The sequence below is a fragment of the Camelus ferus genome, chromosome X, assembly GCF_009834535.1.
Source record: "Camelus ferus isolate YT-003-E chromosome X, BCGSAC_Cfer_1.0, whole genome shotgun sequence".
Classification (NCBI taxonomy): Eukaryota; Metazoa; Chordata; class Mammalia; order Artiodactyla; family Camelidae; genus Camelus; species Camelus ferus.
Window position 1 is genome coordinate 77,233,722 of NC_045732.1, and position 17,640 is coordinate 77,251,361.

The 17,640-nt window shown below is 60.9% G+C and overlaps 1 protein-coding gene across 1 annotated transcript; it reads left to right on the forward strand.

Moving 5' to 3' along the window:
• Window positions 1-8,739: 8,739 nt before the first annotated feature.
• On the forward strand, window positions 8,740-17,247 carry LOC116661883 (extracellular matrix protein 2-like). The gene is made up of 10 exons (XM_032474704.1): window positions 8,740-8,745; window positions 9,124-9,352; window positions 10,592-11,017; window positions 11,558-11,698; window positions 11,932-12,047; window positions 12,459-12,591; window positions 12,803-12,960; window positions 13,447-13,586; window positions 15,701-16,027; window positions 16,553-17,247. Exons 1-10 carry the CDS (start codon window positions 8,740-8,742, stop codon window positions 16,743-16,745), a joined length of 1,869 nt encoding a protein of 622 aa, XP_032330595.1. The 3' UTR covers window positions 16,746-17,247.
• The last annotated feature ends 393 nt before the right edge of the window (window positions 17,248-17,640 follow it).

Here is a 17,640-nt window from a genome sequence, read left to right on the forward strand (position 1 = left end):
ACGTCTCCCCCGCTGACCCGGGCGGAGGACGCGTCAAGAGGAGCGTCCTCCAGAAGAGGGCGCTCCTGACTTGGTCGGTTTCTCTGCGGGACGATAAAGGGGAGCCTTGGGGACAGGACGAAACTGGGACTTGAGCATCCGGTCTCCCAGCGCGGGGCTTCGTCTTTGGTTTCCCCCACTCCCAGCTGTAGTTACAGTGGAGCTTCGTGGGTTTGAACCCGGCCCCAGCTGTGTGACTTTGGGCGGGTGACCTAACCTCTCTATGCCTCCTTGTCCTCACCTAATATGAAGCACTTACCTCACTGGGTTGCTATGAGGATGAAATGAGGTGCCAATTCCTATGAGATACCTAGGACAATACCTGGTATATAAATAGAACTACGTAAACGTTCACTATTATTATGCTGCACCCTGCTCCTTCTACTTCCTCCTCTAGTCTGTCTTTGAACTTCTGGAAAGTTCTCCTTCCTGCCCTGTCCACTTACAAATGTCTTTGCATCTCTCAGGGCCCTCAAATTCAATGAGTCAGCAATGAAATTTGTCAGCCTGTCCTCCCCCACACCTCCCAAACTCAGTGAACGCCTGCGCCCCCCCCACCAACGTCCCAGGGAAGGAGGGTGGCTGGGGCCCAGGGAGTGGGAAAGCCGCGCCAGGCAGTTGCTACCAGTCCTCCTTGATGCTCTTGAGTCTATCCCTCCTCTGTGCCCCACCCTGCCATCTCCTGAAGGGTGGGATGGAGGGGGCGGGCGTGTCTAGAGAGAGGCAGGCAGACCTAGGGAGCTGACAGGAGGCAACTGCGGTCATCTGAGTGACAGGAGAGGACTCAGCTCAGTTTTGGGAAGAGGGGAAGGGCAGGAGACTGAGCTAACAGGAATGGACCCCAGCCTGGCCTTGTGGGGCAGGGCCTGATTCCCTACTGAATGGCTTGGAATTCCAAGCTATTCTGAGGACACAAAGCCTCGAAATTTGAGCTGAAGGGACAGCCTGGGCCCCAGAGCCCGGGGATCTAGAGACTCGCAGAGCACCTTAAGGTCCCTTCCCCCTCCCGCTCCAAGGAGGCTGCTGCTTTGGGCCCTTCCAGTGGCTGAGGACTCTTAGGGGGCTTTGGGTGGTGGTTGTTTTTTTTTTTTTTTTTTTCATCTTTTTTTCTTTTTCTGTTTTTGTTTTTCTTTCTTTTTTAAAAAATTTCATTTCCATCACAGCCCCAGCTCAGACATTCAAATTCTTGTGGGTTTTTCTGTGGATCTTTCCTAGGACTGGGGAATTTGGCGGGAGAAACCATGGCGGTGAGGTGGCCTCCCCCACCCTCCCCATATCCTCTGCTCCTGAGGATCGGGAAGAAACCAGCCCCTGTGTATTCTGGAAGAAAAGCCCTCTTCTCCACCCAGCTCGGCAGAGCCAGCGCTCTAACCGGCCCTTCCCCAACCCAGCAGCTCTGTCTGTGGAATGGGGTGGGGCATGGAGGGACTGCCAGGGCCTTGAGAGGGGAAGACCATCTCAAGGGGTCCTGGGATCGGTCCCCCTTCCTGAAGAACCTGCCGGCCAGCCCTCAGCTAGTAGAAATGGTTGCCCACACCACCCCTGAATCATGGCGCCTCCCAGGCATCCTCTGCTGGAAAGACCAGAGTCTGGGATGGGAACAGAGACTCCTGGGCCTCTCAGGGAGAGGGAGGAAAGGGCTGCCGAGTGGTAGAAGCTTCTGGAAAAGCAGACTCAGGCTCAATACAAGGAAGTACCTCTCTCAGAGGGCACTGTCCAAACAGTAGCCAGCTGCCTGGAAAAGGAGGGGGCCCCCTGTCCTGGGATGTGTGCAAGCTCAGGAAGGCAGGTAGGCATGTGGAGCACTGGATTGCTACCCGTGAGGAAGGAGTGGCCAGTTCCCTAAAGGGCATTCCTGCCCAGAGCACCTGGGTTCTGTAAGGGAGGCCTGCGCCATCAGGGGCCAAATATGGGGCTGAAGGACAGGTCCGCCTAGGAGGGGATGCGGCTGGCAGGGTGGATGTCAGCGGAGACTGGGGGGCCCTGGGCAGACCCCAGGCGCGGCACGTAGCAAGAGCCAACCTCCTGATCGTGGGGGAAACTTGGCCATGTGTCAGTGCTTGGAAAATAGGTTGGAAAATGAGAACAGTTGACAGGTATTGGCCCCACTGTGCCAGGGATGGGCTGGCAGCAGTGGTGGCTGAGGCAGCCAGCCATGTGAGGCACCTCACTTTGTGCCCCAGGCACGGAAATATATAGCCAACCAGGTGGCTTCACCCAATGGCCTCCCTGCCCTGGGGCAGCAGGGCTGTTGGCAGGAGCTGTGTGGGGCATCGGGTCAGAGGAAGGGCCACAAGAGCATGTTCTAGCTGCCTTTAGCAGCAGACCCCAGGATGCAGGGGGGATCTTAACCACGGCCCCCCAACAGCCAATCAAAGGAAGCTGAAGTTCAAGGGTTTACCTCTCCAGCAAAGAAGAAAAGGCAGATTGGCTTCTGCTGCATCCAACAGGGGTTGAAGGCCTTTTTCCAAAAAGGGGGAGCTTTTGAGGGATAGAGGATACCTCCAGCCCCGACTCTCCCCACCCTGAGATTCCCCAGTAAGAAAAGGAGATCAAAGGACTCCTCACCACATCCTCTGGTGAGCACCAAATGCAGACTCCTGAAGAAAAGGCAAGTGAAGAGGGCAAGCACACAGGCGCACGTGTGGGACGTGGGTGGACATCTCAGGGGAAGGATTCAGTTATGGGATGAGAAGCTTATCCGCTCCATGGGAGAAGTAAATGGCAGTGCTTGGCCTTGGATTTGGGGGAGAAATGAGACAAGGTCATGAGGTCAGGATGAGGATGATCTGAGTTCAAGGCTCTCCAGGAGAGACCAAGTGAGAGGGCTGTCTCTTTCCTCTCCTCCCTCCCTCTCTCTGCCTCTCCCTCCCCTCTCCTTCTCCGACCTCTCTCATCTGCTCCAGACTAAGCTGCCATGATGGGCTGTTGATCACCCGCCCACCCAGGTGCCCAGGGCTTACAGCCAGCCCATGCCATCTGTGCCAGCCAGAAGCCCACTCAAAAGCACACCATCTTCACGCAGATGAGAGGAGGGGTGGGGAACATGAAAGTGGGAGGCCCTTGCAAATGAAATGGGAAAGACCCTCAAGGCTGCAGGGACTCCAAACTTTGACCTGAACAGAGAGACCAGAAGAGTTCTGGAAATGAGAATGACACTGACTTTCCCTCGGGTAGCTGTCATTCACCCACCCTGAGGCCCTGGGGACTGGCCTGGCCAAGCACAAGCTACTGGGGTGGCATAAGTCTGAAGGACCCCAGAGCTGCCACAGTGGGTCTGACAGATGTGAGCCTGCCCCATAGGTAGGCTGGGGGGAATCTAGTGGTCTCTGGTCCTAGCACTGGATGGAGGAGACTGTCAACCTAGGAGCTGACTGATGACTGCCAGTTCTGGAATGCTCTCATTCTAGGCCTATGTCTGTCCACATTGGGAGTCTACTGGCACGTAAGGATGGAGAAGCTGCCCTGGGACTTTGGCCTCCTCCTCCTATCCCTTCTGATCCCTATTCTGGGGCAGGGACCGTGGCAGCCCAAGGCAGGGGCAGCTGGAGAGCCAGCCCTTGAGAGGGACAGGTGGCTCCCTGCCCATGGGACACCTAGGCAATGGCACCCTCACACCCTGTCAAACCCGGGACCTTTATTGTTCCACGGCCTCCTGCCGCTGAGGGGCCCTCAGAGCCAAGGGGACACAACCCACCCCCAGGCCACAAGCTCCTACAAAACATGTCACGCCCCAGACCCACTCCTAGGATCTGCGAGGGTCTGCGGGTCGCCTCCTCCCAGGGCGAATGTCGCTTGGAAGCCCAGGCGTTTGGGGGTGGGGGGGGTGTTGACGGAGCCAGGCTGCGTGGACAGGGCTGTACCCACAAGTGCACTCCTGGCCCCGATGGGGCCTGGGGTGGGAACAGACACGGGGGAGAGGGATGGTCACAGATGGGGGTGGGCTGGACCCGTGGGGGCTTTGGGGCTCCCCGCTGGCGCCCCCGCGCTGGGGGTTTGCAGCGGTCCAGGCACGCGCGCCCAAGGGTAGACGAGCGAGCGGGGCGTGTGCACGCGGCTCGGGGGAGGTGGGGACGCTCGCAGCTTCATGTGCGCGAGGGCTCAGCCGCACCCCCGGCGGCAGGAGAGGAAATGGCGGGCGGGATGGCCCCCTCCACCGGGAGACACTCCGGTCTAGACGGCTTGGCAAGGCTGACGGGGCTGAGTCACATGCGTCTGGAGCTGGAGACGCGGGCGCCAGGACTGGAACATGAACGTGCCCACTCGGGAGGGCCAGGCAGGGGAGGGGGCGCCCAACCTCGCCTTTCCGCTCCCTCGCCCCCAGCCCAACAGGAGCCCGTTTCTGCCCAGCCTGTCCCCTGTCTGAGGCCCCTCGATGCCCACCTGGAGGGGCAAGGGCAGCTTCCACAGAGCGTCCAGCGGGGCCCACGTTATTGGCAGGAACCATCTGGGATTTCAGACAGAGAAGGAGGATGGGAAAGTGGCCTCCATGTGCCCCTATGCCCACCATGGCCCTGCTCCCTCAACCCAGCCACATCAGCCACCTGGGACCTTTTAGCCCCCAAACCACCCTTGTTGCTTTCCACCCACTCCAACCCACCTTCTGTTGGCAACCTCCCCTGGGACGCCCACAGCCCAGCAGCCGAAGGCCTCGGCTCTGCTCCCCTGACCTCAGTGCTCCTTACTACCCACCCCATCCCCAACCGTCATTGTCCCATTTGGGGGTTCTGTTCTGTGTTCCCTTTCTGTCCTTCTTTCTCTGTCTCTGCCTCAATCTCTGCCTGTGTCCGTCTGTCTGCCTCTGTGGCTTGCTTGCTCAGGAACACCAGGTCTCAAGCAAGGAAGCACTACGCATGAGTCTGGATCGCTTGATGTATTTAGTTCTCACAAAAGCATCGGCAAGAAAAGCTGTTTAATTGGGACCAGATCCTCTGAGGCTTTAATGGCATTAAAACAAGATAGGTTTTCTCTAGGGAAGAGACGGCTGGCAATGGGAAGAGGGCATGGAAAGTATGGCTCTTTTCTTCTCAAAATTTGAAGAGGAAAAAGGCCACTGTACCTTTATTTATTTACAATAGATGCCCAAACATGTGCCAGAGAGACCCTCCCACATGCCCCCACCCATAGGTAGACTGGCATCTGTGTGCACACGTGTGCACAAGTTGCCCGGGTGCACACACACACGCTGGTTGTGATGTTACTCGGATACAATGTGGAAGGCGTAAGAACAGGCCTGTTCCCTTGCTCTTGAGGGGTCACCCCAAGGGTATGTCTTTGGCTGTAGAGCCACTATTCTGCCCTGGGCCCTGATGGAAAGTCTGGTACACAGTAAGGGCTCAAGGTACTTGTCAAATGACAGACAGTGGGAGGGTAGAACTGGCAACCCAGACCTTGGCCCTGAGCTCCAGATTCATGCAGAGAACTGCCTTATAGACATTACTGCTTGGCTGTCTAATCACCAACCTCACACCTGACAGGTCAGGAGCTGGAGTCCCCAGCTTCTGTCCCAGGCTCACTCCGCCCACTTCCCCCACCTGCGGCCTCCACCCTGGGCCAGCCAGATAACCTCTCCCCAGGAGAGTGCAGCTGCCTCCGCACTGGCTTTCTCCTTCTGCCCTTGTGCCCCCAACACGTCTGTGCTCCACCCCGCAGCCTGAAGGGTCCTTTTATAAGTCAGATCATGTGTGACTCCTCTGCTCAGAAGTCCACAGTGGTCCCCAGCTTCTTTTAAGTTCAAAGTCAAAGTCCACCTGCCACCCTTCAATGCCCTATCAAGCTGGGCCTTCCACTCTTCCCCAGCCTCACCCCTCATTCAGCCTGCTCCACAGCACTGGTCTCCTTGCTGGTTCTCAAATTGGGCCAAACCCTTCCTGCCTCAGGGCCTTTGCACTGGCCATCCCTCCTTTTGGGAGGGCTCTTTACCAGAACTCTTTTGGTGTAGCTATCTCCTTTTCACTCACGCCTCCACCCAAATGTCACTTTCTCACAGTCCTCATCCCATCCCCTGTCAAAAGTGTCTCTCTCTCCAGCCGCCATGGCCAGCCCCTTTCCTCACGCCCCCCAGTCTGTGAGCACAAGGCAGCTGGCCACATGGCTCACTGCTGTACTGCTCACAGCACCGGGCACAGTGCCTAGCCCACAGCAAGCGCTCAGGGATGTTCAGTGAATGAAGAATCTATTCTCCAATCCTCCCTTGATGGGAGGAGGGCTCTCAGCTATGCAGTTCTAAGGCGCTTTGAGGGATGAAGGGCATGGCTTTGGCATCCTCCAGGCTGCCAGTTTGAGTCCTGACTCGTGAGGGGCTGTGTGTTCTTGGGGGCAAGATGCATGGACAGTGGCCCATGTGGAAGGGGAGGACAGAAGGAGAAGGGGCAGGAGTCCCTTCCTTGCCCTCAGAATCCTGGGATTGTGCAGCTGGAAGCAACCATGATCGTCTAATGGCGCTTATCTAGGCCCCTTCCAGTTCTCAGGTTCTAGAACTTTCTAAGGAGCCCTTATCCACCACATTGTGATGGGGAGACCGAGGCCCTGAGCGGGGAGGCTTGCTACTGACATCAAATGGTCCATCTGTCCAGGGCAGAGCTGGGAGCCCAAAAGCCTTCCAGCAACCCCCAGGCTACATCTCTGGTTCCTGGAAAATCCCGACACCCCTCCCACCCTGTGCTCCAGACACCAGGCTCAGGGTTAGTGTTGGCCAGGGGCCCTGCCTGTCTCAGCCCAAGTCCACGAGTAAGCTCCGTGTGCAAGAGGGGCGGGTGTGGGAGGGCACCTCTGGTTCTGCTGAGCCCACGACAAGCTGGCTCTGCTCTGTGGGGGTTCTTTCAAGGTCCCCACGATGGCCGAGCACCCTGAAACTGGACACAGTAGGTGGCCAGGTGGCCGCTGGCCCCCAGTGGGGGAAGGGCAGTGATGACTGGACTCCACAGGACCTGGGGAACTGAGAGTGCGCCAGGCCTCGCCCCTTCCTGCTTAGGTGGGTCGGAGCGAGGGTCCCTCCCTCCTCCAGGCCACTGTGCCAAAGAAACCTGGGAGCAGGCTTCCCCTCACCCCCAGCTCAGCTAATGGGAACCAGATGGCAGGATGTTTAGTCAGCGCCTGGGGAGCGGCGCGAACAGGGGAAATGGGTTGGGGGCCAGAATTCCAGAAGCCATCCCCAGGCAGGGGGAGGGTTAGAGCTGGGGGTCCCACCACAGTTGTCTCTAGGGACCCACTTCAGGCGGGGTCCTACCCCCTCCTCCAGGGATGCCTGGACCAGGAGGCAGGAGACAGGAGGCCTGGCCTCTGGCATCTGCCTCAGGCCAGCCCTACCCCCTCTCAGTTCCTTCCCTGTCTTGGGGGCGGGGGTTTGTGCTCAGTCTTCCAGAATCCCTGGGCAAAGCCCAGCCTCCCGTGCCTAAGCGCTCCCCCGCGCCCAGCTTGGCAAACCATTAGCCCAGGCCATCCTGTGTCACCCACGGGCACACGGGCACGTGGCGGATTCATCCTTGGCTCCCAGGGTACTTGCTCACGCTCACTTTGCAGACCATCGCTGTCTGTGTGTGGCTCACGTGGGACTGTGAGCTGGCACGGAGGCTCCGGGAAGGTGGTGACTCCTTTGTCCCTGCTGTACCCCGGGCGCAGTACATCTGATACTCGGGACTAAGGCTGCTCCCCGGGCCCAAGTGGGTCAATGCTGAGGACTCCAACAAAGACCTGCTTGAGGGGGACTCTGTGCCCTACCCCCACGCCCTTGCACACTCCTCTGTGGCCCCGAACAGAGACCTTGAACCCCAGGTGGCTATGGGAAACTCCTCCACAGTCCTTCCTGGCCCTGCGCCTCCCCCCCTCCCCCTTTCCCGTCCACCCAAGCCTTGCCCACAATTAACTCATTTTTTAAGATCGCTTCCAAACATAAGTCAATGCTGGACAGAGCTGTAGGAAAAGCTTCCTCAAGGCTGGCCCCAAAGAGCCATGTGGTGAGACCCGGCCTCCTTGCCAGTCCCCGCCTGCCCTCGGCTCCCACAGCTGGGTCTGGGGCTGGGGCCATCTGAGGGCGGGCCCAGGGGCCTGTGGTCAGACACCCCTTCTTTGCCTCTTGCTCCACCCCACGGCCCTGCTCTTGAGCCCTCTCCTGACCCACAGGTGCCCCTCGGCCAGAGAGGGCGCGCGTGAGGTGTAGGGAAGCGATGACACTGGTCAGTCCAAGACCTGGAACTCTCGGCCGAGAAGCCTGGAGGGAACTGTGAGATGGCCTCCGCCAGGCTACTACTGCCGGGCCAGTGGTCCCTGAAGAACCCAGCAGTCCCGGTGCACATACACTCCAGTGTGAGGTGGGGACATAGCAGGGGTGGGAGTCAGCGGGATGTATACCCGCTCACCATTTTAGAGGGGAAAGTGGAGGCCTAGAGGGAAGGTAGGGAGCCAGTAGAAGGATCCAGAGCTGAACTGCCTACTCCAGCCCCATCTGAGGCAGGAGGTCCATACCCAGGTGGCACTGGGGCCCCAAGGGCTAGGGTCTCTGCTTGACACATGTTCTGTTTCTTCTGGAGTAGGGAGGCCTCGGAACTGGCGCCCACAGAGGAAGCCCACAGGCTTGGCAGGTTCCAGAGGAGCCAGCGCCGCCATTGTCCGGGTGGCCCTGTCACCTGTCCCTTCTCCCCAGGACCCAGGAGGCTCTGGGGCCTGCTGCTGGCAAGGCCTGGCCCCTCTCCTCTCCCGGCCATGGAGGTGGGACCTGGCAGCCTTGCGGTGGGCAGCCTGCTCTGTGGTGGGCCTCACAGGTCCACTGTATGTGGAGACAGAAGCCCCATTCATGGGGGCCACTGGGCCAGGGCCAGTGGAGAATAAACGCAGGCCTCACAGAAAAAAACGAGAGCGCTTGGGTCCAAGAAAAAAATCAATCTCTCTTTCTCCTCAGGTGGGAGCAGGGGACTTTGAGCGGAGTCAGGGGCAAGGCCTGGGGAGGTATTTGTTGGAGGGGAGCCTTCCTGAGGGAGGGCTGGGTGGGTGGCGGAGGCTCCCAGCACTGCAGCTCAGGGAGCAGGGCTGTCGCTCCCTCAGCCCGCTGGTGTTCCATCCTGCCGCCGTGGCTCCCACCTCTCCCAGCTATTCACCCCCTCCGCCAGCCCAGGCAGCCTGCTCGGGCTGCACGGTCTGCACGCGGCAGCCATGAAGAGTGTGCTGCTCCCCATCCTGGCTCTCTGGGTGGGGTGCTGCCCTGGAGGGGCCCTGGCCAAGCAGGGGCTGAGCCTGAGAGAGCCCAGGGCCCGGCCATCCTCCTCGGGTTTGCCCACCCTGCAGCCGCTGCCGCCCAGCCCGCCGGGGCCCCCCGATGGTGAGTAGGTGGCACCAGCAGGAAGAGGCTAGTGGGAGGGGAACAGCCTGGGGCTGGGCCAGAGGGAGAGAAAGCTGGTCATCCTGAGGTTGCCCACCGATACCCACGTCGGTTGCTCAGGTCAGGGCTGGGAGGGATCCACAGGCCTCAGGGAACCCTTTCCAGAGGGTGAGGGGGTATTGCAGACTCAGAGGCTTCGTGCTCATTGCCTAGGGTGGGAGCAGGGGAGGGGAGAAGCTCCCCTAGGAGGGGCTGCCTCAGCTGGGGCTGCAAGAACGGATCCAGGTTTGCTGGCTGCCCTAAGGCCTACTGAGGGGACCCAGAGATGCGTGGGAGAGCGGAAGTCGGGGCCTGGGGCTGCGGTGGGGTGAGGTGGCACAAGGGCCTCCAGGTGAATGGCTACAGGGTCACCCTGGTCTCAGATGCCTTCGGTTAACAGCATGCGTGGTGGCCCTGCCCCAGGCCCAGGGTTGGAGTGGGAGGGGCCAGTGGGTGGGCCTGGGTGAGCCGATCCCCCAACCCCTGCAGACAGCAGGACCTGCAGGGAAGGCCCACAGTTAGTGCTGATTGAGGAAGGGTACCATGCAGAGGAGGCCAGGCCCTGGAGCTATCACCCCTCCTTGGCCGTTGCTGACAGCCCCTCAAGGTGGCCCCTGGGCTCAACTCGACCCCAATAGCCTCCTCTCCCTGCAGGCACTGGGGCTTCCACCTCCAAAAGCAAACTGTGCCAGGTGGCAGGGACCCCTTCGTCTCCCCAGAGGCTTCCCCAACCCCTTCCTGCCCAGGAAGAATGCACCGGGGACTGGGAGGCACAGGAGCAGGCCCAGCCCCCTCCATCTAGGGCCACTGAAGCGCTCCTGGACCCACCCTTGTGAGCCAGGAACCTGCCTGTGCCCTGTCACAATGAGCCTAGAAGGTCCCCAGAAGTTCTGAGAGGCAAGCAGGGTGACTCCACGTGCTTCTGGCTTTGAGCAGCCCCCTGTTCTCCCTTTCTGGTGCTCGGCGTCTCCCACTCTGGAGCCATGAAAAAGCAGGGCAGAGACCAGGGACTCTCTGACACTTGGTCAGTAACAGAAGGCTCCTGAGCAGAGAAGAAAGAGGCAGAAGTGAGGTCTGGGCAAAGAGGCAAGGAGGGAGGTGGGCCAGCCTACGGCTGATCCCCCCACTCAGGATGGAGGTGCTGTCTTTCAGCCGTGCGGGGATCCCAGTCACCCCAGCCCACATTGGCTCCTTCTGCAGGTCAAGTTCGGCCCATCCCCGAGAGCGACGGCCTGGACAAGCCTGAGGACAGGCAGCTGGACGGATCACAGTCGCAGCTCACCTCCAAGGAGGGAGCCCACAGAGCCCCCACCTGGTTCCCAGCCCCCAGCTGGAAGGCCCCTGCCAGGCCAAGGCTGGCCCAGAGGAAGGCGACACCATCAGCTGCCTGGGAGCAGGAGAGGGGTCCCAACAACAGGGCAGGCACCGTGCAGGTCGATCCCCAGGCCACAGCAGCAACTGGGGCTGGGGCAGCGAGGCCCAAAGCTGCCAAGCTCAGGCCCTTGCAGACCAGCAGGGCTCCCCGAGCACAGGAAGGGGCAGTGGCCACCGAGGAGGGCCATGACAGGAAGGCAGGAGGCTGGGAAGCCAGGGAAAGGGGCCCAAAGCCTGGGAGGCCCCCCAAAGGTGAGGACTGGCTGGGGCAGGCGGCCCCCAGATAGGGCCTGCAATGGGTAATGGGGCCATACTCAAGTCTGAAGGGGCCAAGGCGTGTGCCAACCTCCACCAGTCAGCAGCCACTGAGACCCCACCCTGCTCTCCACGTGCCCAGGCTGAACACCCCCATGTGCCTGGCACGAGGGGAATCTTCAAGGGTAGATCCCCTTCCCCCTGCTTAGGGTCCCAATTTGGACCTAGCCTTTGCTCTTGGTGCCAAAGGAAAGGGGTCAAACCCAGTGGCCTGTTGTTCCAGCTCAGCTGGCCGGGTCACCAGCAGGTCCAGGGAGACCAGGCAAGCCCCTGCCCCTCGGTGGGCTCCTGCTGCTACGTGACCAGGCTGGGGTCTCGGCTCTCGTCCCCCAGGGGCCTCCCACCAACCTGGCCTGGGCAGCTGGCATCAAAAGAAGGTTCAAAGCCAAGGCCAAGGTGGCAGCCACACCTCAGAGACTACAGGTCATGGGCGGAAAAGGCCTGGAAGCAAGCGAGGACACAGCCATGGTTTTGCAGACCTGGGCACTGCGGAACAGCCCACGCCGTCCCTGCCAGCCTCCTGCCTCCGGGCCCAGGCGGCCATTGCCTGTGGCAACGTCAAGATGAAGCATGTCCCTGCCCTGTCCGACCCCGGCCTGACCACGCTCTACTTGGCAGGTGGGTGGCCCCTCTTCCCTGCAGCCATTCCTGCAGCAGAGGTGAAAAGGCCCCCCTTGAGTGGGTCCTCGGCCACCCCACCGTGCCTGGGGATGGCTCACCTCCCATGGGGTCCAGGTTGGCAGTAAGAAGAGGCCCTGACCTGCTGCCCCTGGCCCATGTGGGGAAGCACAGAGTGGCAGAGGGGAGGGGGATGGAGGGGCACGGAAAATGGCTTCCCCATGTGTGCACAGAGAATGAAATTGCCAAGATCCCGGCCCACACGTTCCTGGGACTGCCCAACCTGGAGTGGCTGGACTTGAGCAAGAACAAGCTGGATGCCCGCGGCCTGCACCCTCATGCCTTCAAGGTGCGCCCCAGGCCCTCCACCCACCCCCCCCAGGGGGCTGGGCCAGGAGCGGGGCCAGCAGGTCCCATGGCTCCGGGCAACCACTACTCCTCTCCCCACTCTGCCTGGGCGCTGTGCAGAAACCCAGCACGGGGCCGGGGGGCTGGGGGCTTCAACGGTTTGGAGTGACATGGTCTACAGCTGGGAACACAAGGAACAACACAGATCCTTGAGCCCCACAAGGGATCAGCACTCTTAGGAGAAACCGAGCAGAGTTCCAGAAACCCCCAGACAGGCCTGGTCCAAGAGGGAACTAGGAAACCACGATGCTACTAAATGGGGGTGACCCTGGGCAGGATGAGCCTAGCCCCAGCCAGCAAAACCCCAGCCCCCAGCCCCCTTTCCACCCCCCACCCCCACCCCCCACTCCAGACTCTGACCAGGCTGAAGCGGCTGAACCTGGATGGGAACTCGCTGTCCACGGTGCCGGCCTTGCCCGCCTCCTTGCAGGAGCTCAAACTCAATGACAACCTTCTGCAGGGCCTACAGAGCAGCAGTTTTCAGGGTGCGGGCAGGCTCCGGGGGGCAGGGGCTGAAGGGGCTGGCCAGGGAAGCCAAGGAAAGGTGCGGGCGAGGGGAAGGTCTGCCCAGGGCTGCCAGGCTGGAGGGCAGAGGAAGGAGCATCTGCTCTGGGAAGTGGCACCGGCCTCTAGAGCCAGGGGGTCTCTGGAGCTCAGCAGGCAGCTCACGCGCCCCTCTGCCATCTGGCCCTGCAGGACTCGGCCAGCTGCTGACGCTGGAGGTGGAAGGGAACCAGCTGCATGAAGGGGACATCTCCCCGCGGGCCTTCCAGCCCCTGCGCAGCCTGCTCTACCTGAGGCTGGGACGGAACCAGCTGCGGACCATCCCTCCTGGCCTGCCAGCCTCCCTGCAGGTGAGCTGGGAACCCCAAGGCCACGAGAGGCAATGCTGTGGCCGAAAGACCTGAGAATCTGCCACCACCGGCCCAGCAGGCAGGTAGAGCTACCCATGCGGTTGAGGTGGGGGTGGGGGTTGATGATAAACCCACAAGGCCTTAACGCCAAAGAGCCTTTCCTCTACCTGACCTAACCTTCTGGAAGCCCAAAATTAAGCCTCAAGGACTGTCCTGGACCCGCTGGATGTCCCTGAGCTAGGCCCGTGCCCTCTCTGGGCCGCATGATCTCCCTGTGCTTGGCGGTGCTCCCTGAGGCTGTCTTGTGCCACTGGGATCCTTTGCACAGTCGGCCAGGGCCCTGAGAGGGGCAGAGACGGTGGCATCTGAAGTCCCACGGGTGAGACCTAGTAGAAGGGGGCAGGGAGCGGGACTAGGCAGAGCAGGAACCCAGCCAGGCCACCAGTGAGTAGAGGGTGGGCCCCTCACCCCAAGCCCTGGCCCTAGGAGCTGCACTTGGGCACCAACATCATCGAGGAGGTGACAGAGGGCGCACTGAACCGTAGCCACAGCCTCAGCGTGCTTGTACTCAGTAACAACCGGCTCCAGGAGGACCGGCTGGCACCCCGCGCTTGGATCGATCTTCCGTGAGTGCCGCCATCCACCCTGGCCTGGCCCGAGCTTCACCCACTCGGGCACTTGGAGTCCAGAAAGGGAGGATGCTCCTCAGGGAAGCTAGAGAGTCAGGAGCAAGGGCAGAGAGGGCTGGGAGAGGGGGCTCTGCTGCCCAGGCCTGGCTTCTGGTGGCCTGGGCCCTCAGACACCACTTGTTCCTTCAAGGTTTCCCTCTGTCCCTCCCGCCAGACAGAATCTCCAAGGCCACAGAAACCCCCTCCCCTGCCATGCCTGGATTTGCCCTGCCGGCGGCCAGGAAGCTCCTCTTGGATTGCTTAGATGGAGGGGCAGCCTGAGTGGTGAGAACTGGCCCCGTGCTAGGTTTAGCTAGGAAGCAACAGGGGCAGGAATGGACATGGGGGAGATGGCGGCCGTGGGAAAGACATATGTGAGTTTCCTGGGGCAGAGGTAACAAAGCACCATGAAGAGGGCAGCTTAAAACAACAGAGATTTATTTTCTCTCAGTTCTGGTGGCCAGAGGTCCAAAATCAAGGTGTCCCAGGGCCATGGTCCCTCTGCAGGCTCTAGGGGAGAGTCCTTCCTGCCTCTTCCAGCTTCTGGTGGCTCCAAGTGTCCCCGGGCTTGTGGCTGCATCCCTCCTGTCTCTGCCCTTGTCTTCATGTGGCTGCCCCTCTGTGTCTGTGTCTCTCCTCTTCTGTCTCTTATAAAGACTCTTGTCATTGCATTACTGCCCACCCCAAACCAGGATGATATCATTTCAAGATCCTTCACTTACTTACGTCTACAAAGACCTTTTTGCCAAATGAGGTCACATTCACAGGTTCTGGGTAGACATATCCTTGGGGGGCCGCTATTCAGCCCACTACAGGAAGGGTCCAGGATGAGTCCCCATGATCTGGTTTGGACAGCTGAGTCGGGGCACTGACAGATGGGGTCCAGGAGGAAACAGGGCCCTTGCAGGCACTGCCTAAGGAGTCAGGATGTGATCCTGGGAGCAGCGGGAGGGCTGGGGAGGTACAATCCATGGGGTCTCAAGATCACTGAGGCAGGGTAGGGGTGGGGCTGCAGGGGGAGTCAGGGGTTGACAGTCTGACCTGCCATTCCAGGGACCAGAGTCTCCCGCCCTGCATCCTAGTGTTCCAGGAAAAAGTTACCAGGACGTTTGGGTTTAATTATTCTTTTTTCCTCTCCCCCTCTTGCCAAGGGGGCAAAGGAAAGCAGACGGCAGCCTAGGGAGGGGCCCGCCCAGCCGCCGTTCCACTCCCGCCGCGGGGCCTGGGCAGGGGGCTGGCGGCCAGTCAAGGCCTAGCCGGGCGGCGCCTCACTTTTCTCTGGCTGGTGGATGGGGAGGGGGCTGCTGACTCGGCAGGCTTGGGAGGCACCAGAGCCCCCACTCCTGTGGACTAAGGACGGTGTGAACCCCAAGGCCAACGGGCTGACCCACTCGCAGGGGTAGGGATGTTAATGAGAGAAGCCACTTTCCCGGCTCTAACTTGTTCTGGAAGCACCACCACCATCTGCTCCCAGTTCCCTCTGCCCAGCCCCTGCCCACGCCCACCATGCAGCAACCTGGGTTCACGGCCGGCCTCCCTCAGGGTCCCCCGGCCCTGATCCCCGGGAGCTTCATTTTCTTCTCCCTCCTCATCTGGTTTCTGCTTGTCTTCGGCCTGGGCGAGGCAGGAAGAGGACGAGGGAGTAGGGGCAAGAGCAGAAGATTGTGGGGCAGGCCAGGAAGGGCAGAGCGGAGGCAAGCCTGGGTGGGGCAGCCAGGGACAGCTCTCTCCCCGGACCACAGCTTCTTTCCTCGTGCTTCTTTTGTCAGCCGTGAGTTTAGGAGGGAGAGAAAGGAGTGGGAGCGGGTCTGCCACGTCCACACCGAGGGCCAGCCTCATTAGCCTTGCGGTGAGAAAGAGAGGCCCCCCCCAGATCCCCTCTTCCCGGCCTCAGCAGACAGAGGAGGACACAGAAGCCAGACGGGGCCTGACCCTTGTCAGCTCTTGGGAGCCCTGGTGGCCACTCTCTTCTCCGACGTGGACCAGGGACTCCAATTTAGGGCTCCAGCTGTGGCTGTGGTCCCTGTCAGACGCCATGAGCTCACCCTGTGCTCATGCGCCCCGGCCCATAGGAAGCTGGAGGCCCTCGACCTGTCCCACAACCAACTGGTGCACGTGCCCTCCTTCCTGCCCCGGGGCCTCCGCCACCTGACGCTGCACCACAACCGCATCGAGCGCATCCCCGGCTATGTGTTTGCGCACATGAAGCCGGGCCTGGAGCGCCTACACCTGTCTCACAACAGCCTGCGCGCCGATGGCATCCACGACGTGTCCTTCCTGGGCCTGCGAGCCTCCCTGGCCGAGCTGCTGCTGGACCATAACCAGCTGCAGGCCATCCCTCGAGGCCTCCTGGGCCTCAGGGCGCTGCAGGTGTTGCGCCTGAGTCACAACAAGATCAGGTAGGGTCACCCACCTGCCTCCCCCAACCCCAGCCCCATCCCCACCACTGGCCGGGGAGGAAACGCAGCCAAGGCCCAGAGGCCTGGCCTGGTAGGTGGGCCAGGTGGGCTAGCCGGTGGGCTCGTCACCCAAGGGCCTCAGAGGCTGAGGGCGGGGCTGTGGGGGTACCCCTTCACCGCCCGCACCTACCCATCCTGGTGGCCATGTTGGGAGGCTGTGCCCAGTGGGTGGCAGGCCTGGGCAGCCAAGGTGGAGGGCTGCAGACAGCAGAATCTGGGCAGGGGGTGGGCAGGGGGGAGATGGGAGGGCTCTGGCCCAGAGCAACAAGGGCTGAGCCCTGAGTGCAGAGGTGGCAGGTGGTGGTAGCAACCCTCCAGACCCTCCACCCTGGGTCTGGTCTCTGCACCTTGGTCTCACCACCCACTCACTGTCAGGCCCTCTCTTTCTCTCCTCTTACCTGATGCTTGATTCCTCTTTCTGGAGTCTTGGCTCCTTTGCTCCGCCCTGCCACCCCCACTCCACAGACACGTGCCCCTGAATTCCATCTGTGACACACGCGTGGCCCAGGACTCCAACCTCATCTCCACGCACCTGGAGAACAACCTTATCGACCGGCGCCGCATCCCCCCCACTGCCTTCTCCTGCATCCGGGCCTACCACAGTGTGGTCCTCCAGCCCCAGCAGGGGGAGGAGGAGGGGGAGGCGGAGGGTGCTTAGCCCCCAGATCCAACCTTCCCCACCCCCTGTTCCTTGGGGACTGGTAAGGGGAGGAGGGCCCAAGCCCAGCTCCATTTGATCTTTGCATCACTGGGAGAAAGATCTAGAAGACCCTGCTGCTTCAGATGCGCCCACATCCCACTGACTGCTGAGGTCCCTTCACTTAGTAAATGACCCAGCCGGATGTGGTGCTGGTTTGGACTTGAGCATAATAAATGCATCTCATTCAAGTCCACTCACTTCCTCTAGCCTCCTGCCCTCCCTCCTGGATCTAAACTGCCTGTACACGCTGGCATTCTCTTGTGCATGGAGCCCCCAGAGCCCACATCCTGGATACTGCTTCATCAGCAGGAGTTTAAGAGGGCCTGCTTCTAGAAGCTTCTCCAAGAGTCTCCACAGCCCCACCTGCCCTGGCCAGGGTCCTGAAGTCTCCTGCAGCTCAGCCCCAAGCCATCTGGAGGCCAGGCTTGCCCTCATTGTTCAGGGCAGCATCAGTACTCTCTCGTCCAGGAAGTGACCCTGTCCATGGAGTGGATGCATAGAGTGGGGCTTGGCTGTCAGAGAAGTTGATGTGAGCACCCCTGGTGCTTGCCCTTTGTCCTGGAGCCTCCCACACCTGCACCAACACCAGAGGCACCTTGCTCCTCCCTCTCCCCTATCCCAGGTCCCAGGGCTCTCATCCCGGTTCCACACCTCAGTCTCCCGTACCAGCCCACAGGTCCCCAGGGCCCTACACACATTCCTCGGAGACAGGCACAGGGGTCCAAGGATTTGGGACCTGGATGTACCCACGTGCAGCCTGGTGCCAGGGGAGGGTGAGGAGCAGCATCCTCTCAACAACTCCTGGGGAGCAAGTTCTTGATCTGCGGGAGGCCAGGCCTAGCCCTGGGGACCC